General features: G+C 42.9%; 1 protein-coding gene across 1 annotated transcript; it reads left to right on the forward strand.

The window, feature by feature from the left end:
- Positions 1-1,576: 1,576 nt before the first annotated feature.
- Positions 1,577-14,755, forward strand: LOC131197227 (membrane-spanning 4-domains subfamily A member 15-like). The gene is made up of 7 exons (XM_058184950.1): positions 1,577-1,633; positions 6,158-6,397; positions 7,273-7,401; positions 7,848-7,904; positions 9,691-9,816; positions 10,872-10,985; positions 13,625-14,755. Exons 2-7 carry the CDS (start codon positions 6,182-6,184, stop codon positions 13,721-13,723), a joined length of 741 nt encoding a protein of 246 aa, XP_058040933.1. The 5' UTR covers positions 1,577-1,633; positions 6,158-6,181; the 3' UTR covers positions 13,724-14,755.
- Positions 14,756-16,211: the final 1,456 nt, after the last annotated feature.

Genomic DNA, 16,211 nt, shown 5'->3' on the forward strand with positions numbered 1-16,211 from the left:
ATGTCTGTTTTGCATAATTCAGTTTTATTTCCAGTTCTCTTGTGGTTAACATGGATAACTGTTACTATCAATCTTAATTTTTTGACAAATTTATGTTCCCTAGGAAATTCTTTAACTCATATTTGTATTTCGTCCAAATCATTTTGGGTTTCCTCTCGCCTTTTCTTAAGTTCAGAATTATATTGTATCAGCTAACTGGACCTGCCACGCTCACAGCTGGTTATCATCCCATTGATTGAAACACCTGTCTAATTTCCCCTTGAAATGAACTATTAGGAGTTGAACTAAGGACATGAAAAGCCAATGTCATAATATAGAGAAATTATCTTGGCATCTAGAAGAGATCTAGAAGAGATGACGGTAAGCTGCCTTTTAAAAAGATGAAATCTGGGAATAGTGTAGCTCATCTAGAAGGGGAGGGGGCAGAAGCCGGCTACACTATTACAGCATTGAAGCGACCTGCTTTCCACATCTCCATAGACATTCGTAGAACAGGCAAATACAAAACAGCAATAGGAGGATCAGGATTCTAGAGGGCGCTCCCGTGTAATATACATAGCGAAGGAATGCGGGACTCGCCAATAGAGCACAAGTTTATCTCATCAATGAAGACGAATTCTGTTATAAATTATCTTATAAGGAGAAAATTCTCTCTATACTAGGGAATAGTCAACCAAAAAGCAAATGTTCAGTGCAAAATAACTGCAAAAGGAAACGTAATAAATTAACCCAATATAATTTTGCCAATGCACGGATGGGACTTCTTTAGCATCTGCTTCTGTGCAAAACGATCTGGTCCAGTTATTTCAGCGGCTTTTCCAGGGAGAGTTTCGCAAGGAGCGCAATCGGAGGCTGGGATAGACTCCCACCAGCCTCCCCTTCACGCCGTTGCGATTTTACCGGTTCAGACGCCTAAAAGAGGAAACCGAAAGCTATAGAGAGAGCGCCGATAGAGGGAAAGGGGGAAAAAAATCCTCTCCGCTGGACAAGGGCCACTTAAAGAGTTGCGGGGGTGGGGTGGAGGTCGGACGGCAAGGCTGTGTGATCACAATTCATGTCCTCTTGTTTTTATTTCTGGCGATTCCTGCAAAGATTGAGGAAGTCCCCGAGGGGTTGAAAATGAGCCCCTCCAAGCGAGGGACTTGCGTATTTGGAGACAGAAGCGAAAGTTTGATTTCAGTGCTTCGTTTTAGAATAGAATAGAATTTTATTGGCCAAGTGTGATTGGACACACAAGGAATTTGTCTTGGTGCATATGCTCTCAGTGTACATAAAAGAAAAGATACGTTCATCAAGGTACAACATTTACAACACAATTGATGATCAATATATCAATATAAATCATAAGGATTGCCAGCAACAAGTTATAACAAGTTAGCCTGGGAATAACAGGACTTTATAAACTTGGACAGTTTTCCTCTCATCTCTGAACAAGCAGAAGGTTCCTGGTCTCAAACTTATTTGTTGCTACAGTTAAAGGGGGAAGAAAGATTGTTTTTTTCTGGAGTCCTCGATTAAGCTATCAGTAAATCCCTCCTTTTAGTACGAGGGGGAGCCCCGCCCTCCACTTCTTCCCGTTAAGTTGCTTTCGTTTCCCATGAGGCTTAGGTGTATATCGTCCTGAGCGATTGTCGTGAGTAAATTCTAGTTGATTATTTGTTTAAAAAATAAATGGAATTAATATGTGGGCATCCCGTTCCTGCCGGTTCTCCCCTGCAGCCATCCACCGTCCCGCGGTCTTTTCAGTCTTCTAGATAGGAGGATTTCAGGGGAGAATTAGTGGACAGGAAGGAGTTTGTAGTCAATCTTGCCATGATGGAAGTGCCCAATATACAGAAAGGCGCCATGTAAACTTAACAAAGATTCAGTATTTGAAATTGACCGTTAAAAGGAGGGTGGGTGGGTCGATTTTCGCTTAACTTTGACTTCCAATCAATACAGTACAAAAAGGAAGTAGCTTCCTCTTAAGGACCCTACAAATTCATTCATTCGCCACCTCGCAGAAATAGCCCTCTACGTTATCGGGGCCCTATCTCAGTGACGGGTTTTGAGACCCTGAGAGATGGCATGCGTCAAGAAAGAAACTTTGGGGTTTTTTAGATAAACAATTTTTAAGGGGAGGGAGGGTAAAGACGGGTATCGGGGGAAACCCGTTGGGGAGGGAGCCAGTCCTTGCGTTTGCTCGCGGCGATACTTCATCAGGTTCGGAGGCGAAGGGGAAGCCTTATTTTCCAATTCCGGAGGGTCGTTCCATCAGCACGGTAAGTGGGAGGGGCAGATATGGCGGAAGAGGGGGGGCCGTATCATGTTCAGGGGGTGCGCACGCGCTGTTTGAGAGCGCTTGCGCGCTCCGGCTCCTCAGACTTCTCCCGTTCCCCGAGTGGCCAGTATCCCCAGGGCTTGGACCTTCGGCTGATGTTATGCAATGCTAGGTCCGTAGTGAATAAAGCCCCCCTGATTCATGATCTTATACAGGGGGGGGGGCTGCGGACCTTATGGGCATTTCAGAGACTTGGTTGGGCATTGAAGGGGGGGTTCCCCTGGTGGAGATGTGCCCACCGGGTTTCTGGGCGTTTCATCAGCCGAGGGCCCAAGGTAGGAGTGGAGGGGTGGCGGTGGTTATTAGAGAGAGTCTGGAGCCGATGGAGGCCACTGTTCCTCAGATAGCCGGTTGTGAATCCCTTTACGTGAAGTGGGGGCGTAGGATGCAGGTGGGCTTGTTGATCACGTACCTGGCTCCTTGCTGCGTGGCAACTGCCCTGCCCGAGTTGTTGGAGTTGATAGCCGGGATGGCAGTTGATACCCCTAGGCTTATGGTCATGGGGGATTTCAACTTGCCATCAGCCGGTGTGTCATCAACGGTGGCTCGGGAGTTCATGGCCTCCATGACGGCCATGGACCTGACCCAATTAATTGACGGCCCCACCGACATCGAGGAAAGCACACTGGATCTGATTTTTGTCTCTGGACAGTGGTTGAGTGATCTGGAAGTCCGAGAATTAGTCATTGAACCTCTGTCATGTCAGACCACTCTCTCCTTCGTCTGGACTTTCGGACCGCCACTCAACACCGCAGGGAGAGGTTCCTGATGGAGCTTGGGCCGCTCCCTGGCGATCTGGCCCACAGCTCGGCCGAGGAGCTTGTTGCAGCCTGGGAACAGGCCGCGGTAGGCGCTTTGGACCGTGTCGTGCCTTTGCGGCTTCTGACCCGGCGTAGGTCTCAACCAGCTCCTTGGTTTTCCGAGGAGCTGAGGGAGATGAAGCGCCGGAGAAGACGCCTAGAGAGTGCCTGGAGGTCCAGCCGTTCTGAAGCTGACCGAACACTGGTTAGGTCTTTTACTCAGACCTATCTAGTGGCATTGAGGGAGGCCAAGCGGGCCTATGTCTCTACCCTCGTTGCGTCAGCAGAGAACCGCCCAGCCTCCCTGTTTAGGGTGACTCGCCCTCCTTCACCAGGAGGGTTGCGATGATCCCTTACAGTGCTGTGCTGAGGATTTCAGCAGGTATCTGTTTGACAAAATCGCTCAGCTTCGAGATGGTTTGGACCAAAATTGGGTAGATCCGGGCGAGGTGACGGAGGCTAGTCTTGTTGAGACCATCTGGGAGGGGTTTGATCCTGTGGCTCCCGAGGACATGGACAGGTTGCTAGGGCGGCTGAATGCCACCACATGTTTATTGGACCCGTGTCCCTCCTGGTTGGTCCTGGCCACCCGGGAGGTTACACGAGGCTGGCTCCAGGGGATTGTCAACGCTTCTTTGAGGGAGGATGTTGTTCCCACCACCTTGAAAGAGGCGGTGGTGAGGCCCCTCCTCAAGAAGCCCTCCCTGGACCCAGCTGTTTTGGGCAACTACTGTCCAGTCTCCAACCTTCGCTTTTTGGCGAAGGTTGTCGAGAGTGTGGTGGCACATCAGTTACTCCAGTACCTGGATGAATCTGTCTATCTAGACCCGTTCCAGTCCGGCTTCCGACCCGGGTACAGCACGGAGACAGCTTTGGTCGCATTGGTGGATGACCTCTGGAGGGCCCGGGACAGGGGTTATTCCTCTGCCCTAGTTCTCCTAGATCTCTTGGCGGCTTTTGATACCATCGACCATGGTATCCTGCTGCAGCGGTTGGGGGGATTGGGAATGGGAGGCACCGTGTTTCGGTGGTTCTCATCCTATCTCTCCGACCAATCGCAGACGGTGTTGGCAGGGGGGCAGAGATCGACCTCGAAGCGCCTTCTTTGTGGGGTGCCACAGGGGTCGGTTCTCTCGCCTCTTCTGTTCAACATCTACATGAAGCCGCTGGGTGAGGTCATCAGTGGTTTTGGGGTGAGTTATCAACTGTACGAGGATGACACCCAGCTGTACATTTCCACCCCTGACCACCCCAATGAAGCTGTCGAAGTGTTGTCTCGGTGTTTGGAGGCCGTACGGGTCTGGATGGGGAGAAACTGGCTCAAGCTCAACCCCTCCAAGACTGAGTGGCTGTGGATGCCGGCATCCCGGTACAGTCAGCTGCAACCGCGGCTGACTGTTGGGGGCGAATCATTGGCCCCAATGGAGAGGGTGCGCAATCTGGGTGTTTTCCTGGATGGACGGTTGTCCTTTGAAGATCATGTGGCGACCGTCTCCAGGAGAGCTTTTTACCAGGTTCACCTGGTCCGCCAGTTGCGCCCCTTTCTAGACCGGGATGCCTTATGCATGGTCACTCATGCCCTCGTCACTTCTCGCCTGGACTACTGCAATGCTCTCTACATGGGGCTCCCCTTGAGGTGCACCCGGAGACTTCAGTTGGTTCAGAATGCAGCCACAGGATAGAGGAGCCACTCGTGGCTCCCATATAACACCGATCCTGCGCAGGCTGCACTGGCTACCTGTGGTTTTCCGAGTGCACTTCAAGGTGCTGGTTACCACCTTTAAAGCGCTCCATGGCATAGGACCGGGATATCTTCAGGACCGCCTTCTGCCACTACATGCCTCCCACCGGCCGGTACGCTCCCATAGAGAGGATCTTCTCAGGGTGCCGTCAGCCAAACAGTGTAGGCTGGCGACCCCCAGGGGGAGAGCCTTCTCTGTGGGGGCACCTACCCTCTGGAATGAGCTTCCCCCAGGACTTCGACAACTTCCTGACCTCCGGACCTTTCGCCGAGAGATGAAGACGTATCTATTCTTTCGAGCAGGACTGGCTTAAACGGTGTTTTTTTAAATATGGATTTTATTGGGGTTTATTTTATATTTTGTACTGTATTTTAAATTTTAGGCCATTGAATAAGTTTTTTAAAGAGTGTTTTTATTGTAATATATGCATTATTTTATCTGCCTGTTCACCGCCCTGAGTCCTTCGGGAGAAGGGCGGTATAAAAATTAAATAATAATAATAATAATAATAATAATAATAATAATAATAATAATAATTATTATTATTATTATTATTATTATTATTATTATTATTATTATTATTATTATTATTATTATTATTATTATTCAGGCTATTGGGTCAGAGTTTTAAAAATCTGATTTTTAAATAAATCATCTGTGAAGTAAAGCTGGGATATAGATCCCTGTTCTTGTGTCCTTCACAGTAACTTGTTCTGTCCCAATCACTATGGCCTTACTGGAAGATGGCAATCAACATGGTCATCCATGCTTGATGCTTTTAGATCCATCTACCAGTAACAGGACAGGACAAGCACAGGGCAAGTACAATAAAACCTTGCCCAAATGAGAAATGCCATTTAGCTGGGAGATCCGAGGTGGTGCTAAGATTAGAAAGAGAACTTTTGCATTGAAAAATGTTACGTTCTTTGTGTTCTGATTAACATTTTCTCAACTGATGTACATGGAGATTCGCAATCATCCAGGTCATGGTTGTCCCAAAGATGATTTTCTAAAGGGAATTAGACTTTCTTGGTTTTTTCCTTGCAAACATTTCACTTCTCAAGCAAGAAGCTTCTTTGGTTCTGGCTAAATGGTGGGGAAGGGAAGGATTTCTATCCCTGAGAAAGTTGTATGTTTTTACTACCTGTTCCCTGAACCCTTCTGGAAATCTTCTTCAGTTTTACTGAAGGCAAATGTTATTTCATAAATTGAAATTAATGAGAAGCACCAGAATTTGTCTCCTTGATGTTAAGACATGAACTTTTCCTCACTTGTATGTTTTCATGTAATTTTAGGTAACAAGAACACTTCCAGCAAGAATGGCCAGTGGAACCACGGTTGTCATCCCCTCTAATGGAGCAAACATAATCCAAATGGCCCCTGGATTGTCCGGTGCTGCTCTTCAGGCATCTGGATTAATTCCATATCCTCAGTATGGAGCTCATCAACTTGGACTTTCCACCAGTGCTCCTCAGCAAGTCCCACAAAAGGGTCCTTTGGAGAGATTCTTCAATGCTGAGCCCAAAGTGCTTGGGGTACACATGTGTTTCTGTGTGCCTGTTTGAATCCATTAAGGTTTTAGAACTATGTAGAGACCTGAGAGCCCCATGTTGAAGTTCTAGAAGTTGGTTTGGCTGTTGTCTGGTTCTGGAATATACTCCCGAAACCTTGGTTCTTCCTGGTAGTTTCATTTGTGTTTCTACAAAACATTCAGACTTGGATATACATTCTTTTGCTTTGCTCTTTAACTGAGAATGTGGAGCTCAGCCAAGGTTTCAGCCAGATCTCTCTTTCTCCCTTCCCTTTGAGAAGTGGAAATGTTGGGCATTTCTCTGGAAGAACCTGGTCATGGATTGGTTCCAGCCCAAGCCGGTTGAAGTCACTTTGTGCTTATGACCGTGATCAACTTCTTCCTGCAGAGGAATCTGTAGTGAAAGAAGTGACATTCCTCTCTTAAAGGCCTATCTTGAGATTCTTACAGACCTTCTTCCTGACAAAAGCAGCCCCACTGAGAGTCAAACTAGATCAGGGGTCTCCAACCTTAGCAACTTTAAGACTTGTGGACTTCAACTCCCAGAATTCCTCAGCCAGCTTTGCGAGTTGAAGTCCCCAAGTCTTAAAGTTGCTAAGGTTGGAGGCCCCTGAACTAGATCATAATCTGGAGTAAATGTCCGGTACATAGTGACAACTGTGTCTCAATCTCTCCCTTCTCCCCATTTGGATTTTTCACCATAGGAAACCAGCCCTTGGGTCAACACCTGTATTGCAAGCTTAGAAACCCCAACTTCTTTGAAGGTCCTTTCAAAGATGGATAGAAATAATGTCTTTCCTGGGGTGATAACAAATTAGAATGTTTTTTCTCAGATTCAGTGAGCAAAATTGTCTTACTTTGTTTGTTTTCCTTCCACAGGCTATCCAAATCATGATTGGGTTGATCCACATTGGCTTTGGGGCTGTCTTGCTTTCTCCAGTTGCCTATTCTTACCCTTATTTTGTCTGGTCTGCAATTGGAGGTTACCCCTTTTGGGGAGGGATATTTGTAAGTATGTGCAAATTTTTGTTGAGTCATGCAGCATGGTAGTAATGGCTAAGGGATACCTATAAAAGTCCTGTTTGCATTGGAGCCTATCTGGCTTCTAATGGGTGCCAGAGTTTTATGATAATTTTCTACTTTTATTTCCAGTGGGCTACTGTTACATATACATAAAGGAGCACAGGAGTTTTCAGTCTGGTCCGTGGAAGTAGGAGGATTTGTATGCCCATCGCTCATTGGTCCATTGAGCGGCGGGAAAAAACAATCCACTGTCAGTGGCCGGCTTGGCTGACAGAGCTCTTTAAACGAAGAGTGCTAGCAGCCAGCCAGCGAGTTGTTTCTGATCACGGGTCTGAATAAAGGTGCTGAAATTACTGCTGGCGTCCTGCCTCTTCATTTACGCACATACTTAACAACTACAATCAGCTGTTTTTCTTTTTCTTTTTCCATAGTTTATTTCTTCTGGATCACTATGTGTATCAGCTGCGAACCGTCAAAATCGTGGTTTGGTGAGAAAGTTTAGCATTTGTATTCTTTTATGCTATTTCTTTGTAAGCACTGAGTCCTTTTATATTTTCTATTGTCTTTGGATACTGCTCAGTTTTAAACCAACATTTAGGAAAGAAAAGCAAACTCAAAAGCCCCCTCCCCCTCGGTCTTCCTTCTTTGCTCCACATTTGCTTCCAAGTCTTGCTGCCATTGAAAGTTCTATGTCAACAGTAGAGAATGTTCAACCATCCAGAATTTGAGCCTCCTCTGGTCCCCATCTTGAGACCCAGATGGTTGGGGGGCAATATGCTGATTCTGTAAACCACTTAGAGAGGGCTGTAAAGCACTGTGAAGCGCTATATAAAGTCTAAGTGCTATTGCTATTGTTGTGGAAAGATGAGACACAAGCCAGCTCTTCTGGGAAGGAAGGGTACTTTATTGCGCAGGTTCAGGAAACAGAACAAAGCTGAGGGTCTGAACAAAGTCAGGGGACTTCCAACGTGGCTTTATATACTGTTCTGCTACGTATAGGCAGCGCATACATTATCTTAGCATGTTACACTCCATATATGGCTATATTTCCAAGAACTAAATATTGGGGAACCGATACCTGACATGGGGGAGGCAACACAGACTTCTTTATAGCGATACCAGGATGCAGCTAACGCTTGAAAGCAGGATATGGCTATCTGAGCTCAGCACATTTAGGGGTGTATCTTGGCCTCGATATGGCCATACATCAAGCTGAGAAAGCAGTTTCCTTAATATAGCTGACAAGGCATTTCCTTAGGCGGGGAAGTCATGCTTGACCAAAGTTTCACCCAGGGTTTGGGGCCTGTATTCGTACCTTAATTCTCAAGCTGGATTTGCAGGCCACCTTACTATTGCTAGTCCTGAGCAGAGGTGTCTTCTTGCATGCTCTAGTCTTGAAGCAGACCTCCAACGTTATTCCTCCTCCTCCTCTACAGAGAGTCCAGTTTCAGAAGTACTGCGACATGAAAGCAACATTAGGAAGAAGCCCAGCATGTTAGGAGTAAAAGTATGGAACTAGAATGGGAATCAAAGGGAGGAGAGCTGATGGTAGCCCTCCTACAAAGAACTTGCATTTGTCTCGCCTGTTTCTCTTTGATTTAAAGAGTGTTCATAGCAACATAGACATGTTTTTGTCTTGTAAAGGAACACAGTGTGGATCCAAGAGAAGAAAAATGACCATCTTGATAGAAAAATTCTACATTCCAGAAAGGGGAGAACTGAAAAGAGCAATTTTAAAATTTTGACTGTTCTTACTACTGGCTCCAAGGGTTTCTCCAGTCCCATCTATCTAGTAGCCTCTCTCTAATGTTTTATAACTAAAAGAGCATTTAACATTAACATTTAATGCTTAGAGGACATCATGTCTTACAATAAATAGTGTGGGATTTCTTTAAGCAAAGTGTTAAAGGATGAAAAAAATGTATCATTTTTCCTGTCACCTTTAACTATCTGGTCTTCAGTGGAGACTGACATTCAGAAAGAAAAAGAAGGATTTTGACAGTTTTAGAAAACCCTTCAAATGGAGTTGTGGGCTTTGCACTTCCATTGTGGGAAAATGTGTTGTTGCTGCTGTTTGATTCCTATGATCTTAGTGGATGTTGTCTGGTTTCACCACTGACTGGCTATGTGTCGTTAAGCACCCACATAGAATTTCTTTCTTTGCCACTGTTTTTACCATAGTTGGGGCTAATTGTTTTTATGCTTTGCATTTAATAAGACTTACACTGACACTGTAATTATAATTTCTCTCCTTCTGGTGTATTTCTGTTTCAGGTGAAATCCAGTGTAGGACTGAACATCACAAGTGCTATAATGTCATTTACTGGTGTCATCCTGTATATAATTGATCTGCTAATCCACAGTCATGCTTTCAGAACATATGCCAATGAATGTTCAGATGTAAGTAAACCAATATTTTCTTACATTTTGGCTTCATGTGCAGAATCCAGAAGGAGATTATATATGCAGGTGGGATATCCCAGACCCTTTGACTTTTGTTTGAAATTTTTCCTTGAATAAGTCTCGGTCCCGAAGAGATGTGTTCTGTTTCATTTGAATTTTTTAAATATAAATATATTTGTTAAATAAGGGCAAACAACCTTCTGATCATCAAGGTACAAAGGGCTTAGGACTTTGTAGATGTTGAATATGGTAATGAGTAGGTAAACCGTGAGCAAAGGTTTCCCTCTGGTCCGCCTGACAAGTGGGAGGACCAAAGGTTTAAATTGATTGGTTCCTGGGTTTCGGAGGGAAATTCAAGGGATGTCAATGGCTGAGCTATCAGACAGCTCCTTTTAAAAAGAGGGAGCTGCTGGACAGCTTACCGCTATTCTTTTCCTGCATCAGCATGCAATAAACGAGCTATTGCTTTAACTGCAAGTCCTGCCTTTTCCTTGACCCACACTTAACAGTAGATTTCTTCTTTCTTCTCCAGTTTCTTTCTTTTTGATTGGGAGGGGGACATTTAAAAAAAATAGTAAATATGTTTTAAACATAGCTTTTGACTATTTATTTATTTATTTATTTATTTTATTTAATTTTTATGTCACTGTATAGTGTAAACATTTGGTTGTTTTAGGGTAGGGCTTGGGTGCTCACACAAAGTGTGAAGTGCTTTTTCACCTTTTTTGTTTTCCCGTGGAGACATTTCATTTCTCATCCAAGAAGCTTCTTCAGCTCTGAGTAGACTCAACATCTCAACAAAACATAAGAGATTCTAATATTTCCTGATGTGGTTTTCTCATAACACACAGGCTGTACAGGCAGTCTTTAACTGAATGAACAACTATTCATTTAGTGACCATTCAAAGTTTCAGTGGCACTTAAAACTATGACCACTCCTCGCATGCATGGCCACTGCAGTGTCCCCACAGTCACCTGATTAAAGTTTGGGGGCTTGGCTACTAGCCAACTTAAATTATAACTATCTTTCCACATGTCTTCCTACTTTACAGTATATCACTTGTGGCCTCTCCAGTGTGTTGCTTTTGTTCAGTCTGCTGGAATTTTGCATCACTGTTCCATTGGCTCACTTCGGGTGCAAGGCAACGTGCTGTAGTGATGCCCAGGTAACTATTTGATACTCCAATAATAGCTTTAGCAGTTCTTATTGTTAAAGAATGTAAATAAGATTGTCAATTTTTCTTCTTTATATCTGCACTCCACCTAACCCTGACCATTTGCTGGTTTCTTTGCTATTATCCTGAACAATAAGTGAGATTGGCTACTCAGGGTACCCAGTAAGATTTATAACTAAGTAAGAACCAGTTAAAAGGGAATGGAAAAATCCCTATCTGTAGATCAGCATTTCTCAGTCTTGGCAAGTTTAAGATGGGCGAACTTCGTGCTGCCTGGGTGAATTCTGGGAATTGAAGTCCATGCACCTTAAAGTTGCCAAAGTTGAGAAGCATGGGTCTACACTAGAGTTTAGGATTTTCCATTCCTGATTTATTTAGAGTTTGGTGCAATTAAATAAATCTGTTGTGGTTTCCTTAACAAATAGTGATTAAAGAGATATGAACTATTACTGGATTTTTTGTGAAAAACTGAAATTAAAAGTTGATCTGGGGCTTTGAAGATTAGATATGGATTATGGAAATATTGTAGACAAATGTTAATCTCAGAGTAAGAGTTTGATATGTTTTTTACTTATATCTGTACCAAAGAAAGTTAAAAGTCGTTCTTTTTCGGTTTTCCTTCTTTTCCTTTTCCTTTCTTACACTTTCACTTTTTTCTTTCCTGAGCCTTTTCTTTTTTCAAATCTTTATTTGTTTATCCCTTAGCTTTGTATTTTTTTGATGTATGAAGGATCAAAGTCTCATTATAATTCTACATTCCTTATTTACAGAAATCATATTAAAATTTAGAATGAAATCCACCGGGAGCCATCTCATATAAGGCAGGCTCTGAGTCCCTCTAACCAAAAAGTATTTATCGATAGAAGAGATTATTTGTAACTCAGGGTTGAACTGTCGGGTCCTTGGTGCTCTCAGAGCTTGATGGTTTTCTTGCAGATGTTTCATTACCAAACTAGGTAATATCATCAGTACTAGAAGGGAGTGGAGTTTGCTCTTATTTTCATATACTAGTGGCTTACCCTGTCAGTGTTGATCAGTTGCTTCACAAAAAGTGTTTTAATTGGTGCAGGGTCTCTATAAACTCGGGCAGAGAAGGGCTATTCTGCACCCCTCCCTCAAATGTTCTTTAAAATAGTTTCTCAGCATTCCTTTAGGAACCTCCAACATGCAAACTGTGGTGACTCATCCTAAAATCAATCCTCTTTACCTGGAGCTTCAAAATTTGCTGTTTGCTGGGAAGGTGTGTAGCTAAAAGTCAGTCTACATCTGACTTTGGGGATATTTCTTCATAGCCAAACAAAAGTGTATTTTTTGTGCAGTTCACACCCCTCGCTCACTGGATCTGGATGTCACAAAGCAAAGCCCACATTTTGTAATTAACCTCCGTGCCCTGTTTTGGCTGGGAGAGTACTGCAGGAGGCTGAGTGCTGTCATGTACCCTGGCCACGCCCACCCCGGCCATGCCCCTGTCCCTCCGAGGTCAGACACAACCCTGATGCGGCCCTCAATGAAATTTGAGTTTGACACCCCTGTTCTACAGTAACGACAATTGGCTTCCTTTTGTACAAAGCTACTCTCAACCTTTCAGAAATGCTATAGATTAATTGGAGAGGCAGAAAATGGGACAGAACAAAGACTGAAGGGGGTGAATATTATTGGATCTAACAAAAGAGAAGAACTCTAAAAATACTGTAAGCAGCTAAATCATCATACAGAGATACCTGTCTTGGGGTCCTTGGTGGTCTCTAGCTTGGTTGTTTTCATGGTGATGTTTCATTACTCAAACTAAGTAACATCATCAGTGCTGGTTTATTATTTGGGTAGTAAAACATTTGCAAAAGACAAGCAAGCTCAGAGACCATCATTTTTACCCTGAGCTACAAATATTGTCCTTTATTGGTACCCATATCAATTCACAGCACTTATCAGTTGGAGCCATTTCAGAAATCAAAAAATAACCTCCCGTGTAGGGAAATGCATCTTCTTCAGTTAATAATCTGATAGATTTTGTGAATAAATCACAAGAATATTGTTTGTTTGTTTGTTTGTTTGTTTATTCATTTGTTTATTCGTTCATTTATTTCTTAAGTTGGATCTTATGAGTAACCGTACAGCAACATAAAATATAAGCAATATAAAACTGCAATAAAAACTAAAGCACAAAATAAAATCAGTCCTCAAAGGTCCTCAGGAGAAGCCAGTTGACTTCTGTTACCACTCACCACTTTCCAGAGGACCATCCCAGTTGGTACCATCTTTATTTCAGAAGGGCATCTGTTCCATACAGGGAACACTCACCAGGGTGGGGTCGAGGGGTTTTGTTTTCCTCTCACACCTGTTGATAGGTAGGTGGGAGATTCTGAGCAGACATTCTCTGAATGTGTGCAGAAAGCTGGCAGATTCAATCAGGAAAAGTCGCTTAAAAGCCCAGGCCCTAAACCCTTTGCCTGTTAATTTATAGTTTTAAAGAATTCTCTATCAGGACTTTGAGCTATCAAGGATTTCAGCCTGTTGGTGAGACTGCCAGCATCTCAGTTAAAAACACACAACTGGAAAATCTATTTCTCCTACCTAGAGTAACAGATGGTTCCTGAGTATTTTTTTGTATTGACTATTCTTTTCTGTTACAGCCAGCGGTGCTTTTTGTGCCTTACCAAGTCATCGGAGGTGAAGAAGTTGCAGCTGAACCAAATCCTCCTCCTTCTCCTCCACCGACTTACGATAACTGATTACCAAATCTCAGTAAAACAAGAAGGAAATATGAGAATTATTGGCAAAAGAGGTTTCAGGAGAAGCATTGCATTTTATATTACTTTACTTTGTGCTCCAGCTTGCTTGTTTATTTTTTAATTAAAGCCTTTAAACACCAAATTAAATGGTGAAAAGTTTTGGAAGTTCTTCTATTTTACTTGATATCTAAGTTATAATGCTTCCAAAGAAGCAAGAATTTGTGCTTGAAATCATCAGTGTATTTATGAGGAAGTACTGTACACTCCCTACAGTGGATGATGGAGGCTGTTTATTTTGTTTATACTCTAGATGATGTTTGGTGTTTTTTTTTTGGTGTCAAATATGGAATTAAGTAGGAGATGTGATGCAGATAGAAAAACAGCTACTAACATTAAAACACAAATTATTAATAAAACATGTCATTGACACAATACAGATAGTTCTCAACTTACGACTGCAATTTGGACCAAAATATCCATTGCTAAGTGAGGCAGTGTAAGTGAATTGTGACCATTTTTGCCATTCTTATTAAGTGAATTATTCTGGTTGTTAAGTGACTCACATGGTGCTTAAGTGAATCTGATTTCCCACACTCACTTTAAAATCCAGCTGGGAAGGTCACACATAGCAATTACTGACTCTGGCATGCCAGAACTGTCATATGTACATGCTGGTTGCCAAGCATCTTGAGTTTTGATCACATGATCACGGGGATGCTGTTACGTTTGAGGACTGGTCATAAGTCACTTTTTTTAGTTCTGTTGTAACTTTGGTCATTAAACAACCAGTTGTAAGTTGAGAACTACCTGTAGTAGCAGTTGCATAATCACTGTGGTCGCAAAACGGATTAGAAGACGTTTGTATATAACTAAAATATTCCATATTGTTAGGGTACTTAAATTGATCAAAACCATGTTTTTTACTGTTCTCCCACCTCCAAAAGGGGAAGTGATAAGCACATTCATTTTCTGCATTCTGGAAGATTTCACAATTGTGTAAACATGCATTTCCAAAATCAAAGCCATTCATACTTTCAGAGAAAGTATGTGTGTGGGGGGCAACTATGATCCCTTTATATCCTGTGAACCTGAACTCTCACAATGTATAGAAGATTAGTTGCTTGCTTATCAATAATTACATGGTGAAAAGTTTGACCCCTGCAATGATTTTTACAGGGTTTCAAAATGTACATTTGCAGAATTTTCGAGGTTTAGGTTGATAGGCAACATCCTGAATGCAATCTAGCCACAGTTGAAATGAGGTCACTCTTTCTTCTGAGTTCATGGTAAGATTCACTGGGTGCAGCTGAGAACCAACACACTGAAAATTGTGCTGTAAGTGTGAGGAGTGGCGTCAAATGAATGGAAGGAACAGGGTTTCGTTTGAAATGTGTGAATGTGCTTCAGAAAATGAGCAAAAGATACCCCTTCCATTGCTAACTTAAGTCGTGTAAATCCTTTTCCTTGAGAAACCAGCCATTGGAATAGTCTTATCATTCTCATACAGCTCAGCTTCTCCAGACCTTAAATTAGGAACTGTAGACAGATTGCAGCAATTAAGGTTCTTGTGGCTGACCTTGGACTATACAGAGACCAGCAACAGAAACATTTGAGGAGCCCAACTGATATAAGTTATTGAATTAAGAAATGCATAGGAATATGTTGGGTTCAGTTACATGGAGTAACTTATAAAGCCACAAAGAGCTTGATTTTTTTCTTCCGCTTGACATTTTCTAGAAGATTCTGAAAGATTCACTACTAGCATGGTGAAAAGTTTGATGACTGCAATGAGTTCTGCAGGTGTGCAAAAAGCACATTTGCTGTTTTTGAGGCTTGGGTTGCTGGGCCTGTCAGAACATTTTATAGAATATAGTATTAAAATGTGTTATTAAAGCATTTATGCTTTTATTAAGCTTGTGAATTTTAAGATTTTGTTGGCCGCCTTGCTCTCCACTGTTCTCAGGCCTTGAAAGTAGCCTGTCCAATGCAACTGCTTGTTTTCATTTTAATTGCAGCTCAGAAATAAACTTAGTAAGGAAAAGAAATTCAGCAGGTGCATCCTGAATCTAGCCACAGCTTAAATTGATGTCACTCTACTTCCTTTCTTATGCTTTTGTGGGTGGATTCAGCGGGTGCAGCTGAGAACAAACGTTGAGAAGTATGCTTATAGATGTTTTGGAGTGGACTCAAATGAATGGGAGGAACAGAATTTCATTTGATTCAGGGTTCCACTCTGTAACTTGTGCAAGATTAATAGGGCAGTTCTGAATACGATAGTCAGAGGTGGTATTTAGCAGGTTCTGACCAGTTCTGGAGAAACTGGTAGCAGAAATTTTGAGTAGTTCAGAGAAGTGGCAAATACCACCTCTGACTGACCTCGCCCTCATATATTCTCTGCCTCCCGAGTCCCAGCTGATTGGGAGGAAATGGGGATTTTGCATTTCCCTTCCCCTGGAGTGGGGTGGGAATGGAGATTTTACAGTATCCT

This window comes from Ahaetulla prasina, chromosome 1, assembly GCF_028640845.1.
Source record: "Ahaetulla prasina isolate Xishuangbanna chromosome 1, ASM2864084v1, whole genome shotgun sequence".
NCBI classification, from domain to species: domain Eukaryota; kingdom Metazoa; phylum Chordata; class Lepidosauria; order Squamata; family Colubridae; genus Ahaetulla; species Ahaetulla prasina.

Coding starts and splice junctions, on each gene's coding strand:
- LOC131197227 (XM_058184950.1), top strand. CDS start 6,182: ATGGCCAGTGGAACCACGGTTGTCATCCCCTCTAATGGAGCAAACATA. Junction 7,905..9,690: donor ACCGTCAAAATCGTGGTTTG/GTGAGAAAGTTT, acceptor TTTCTGTTTCAG/GTGAAATCCAGTGTAGGACT. Junction 9,817..10,871: donor ATGCCAATGAATGTTCAGAT/GTAAGTAAACCA, acceptor CCTACTTTACAG/TATATCACTTGTGGCCTCTC.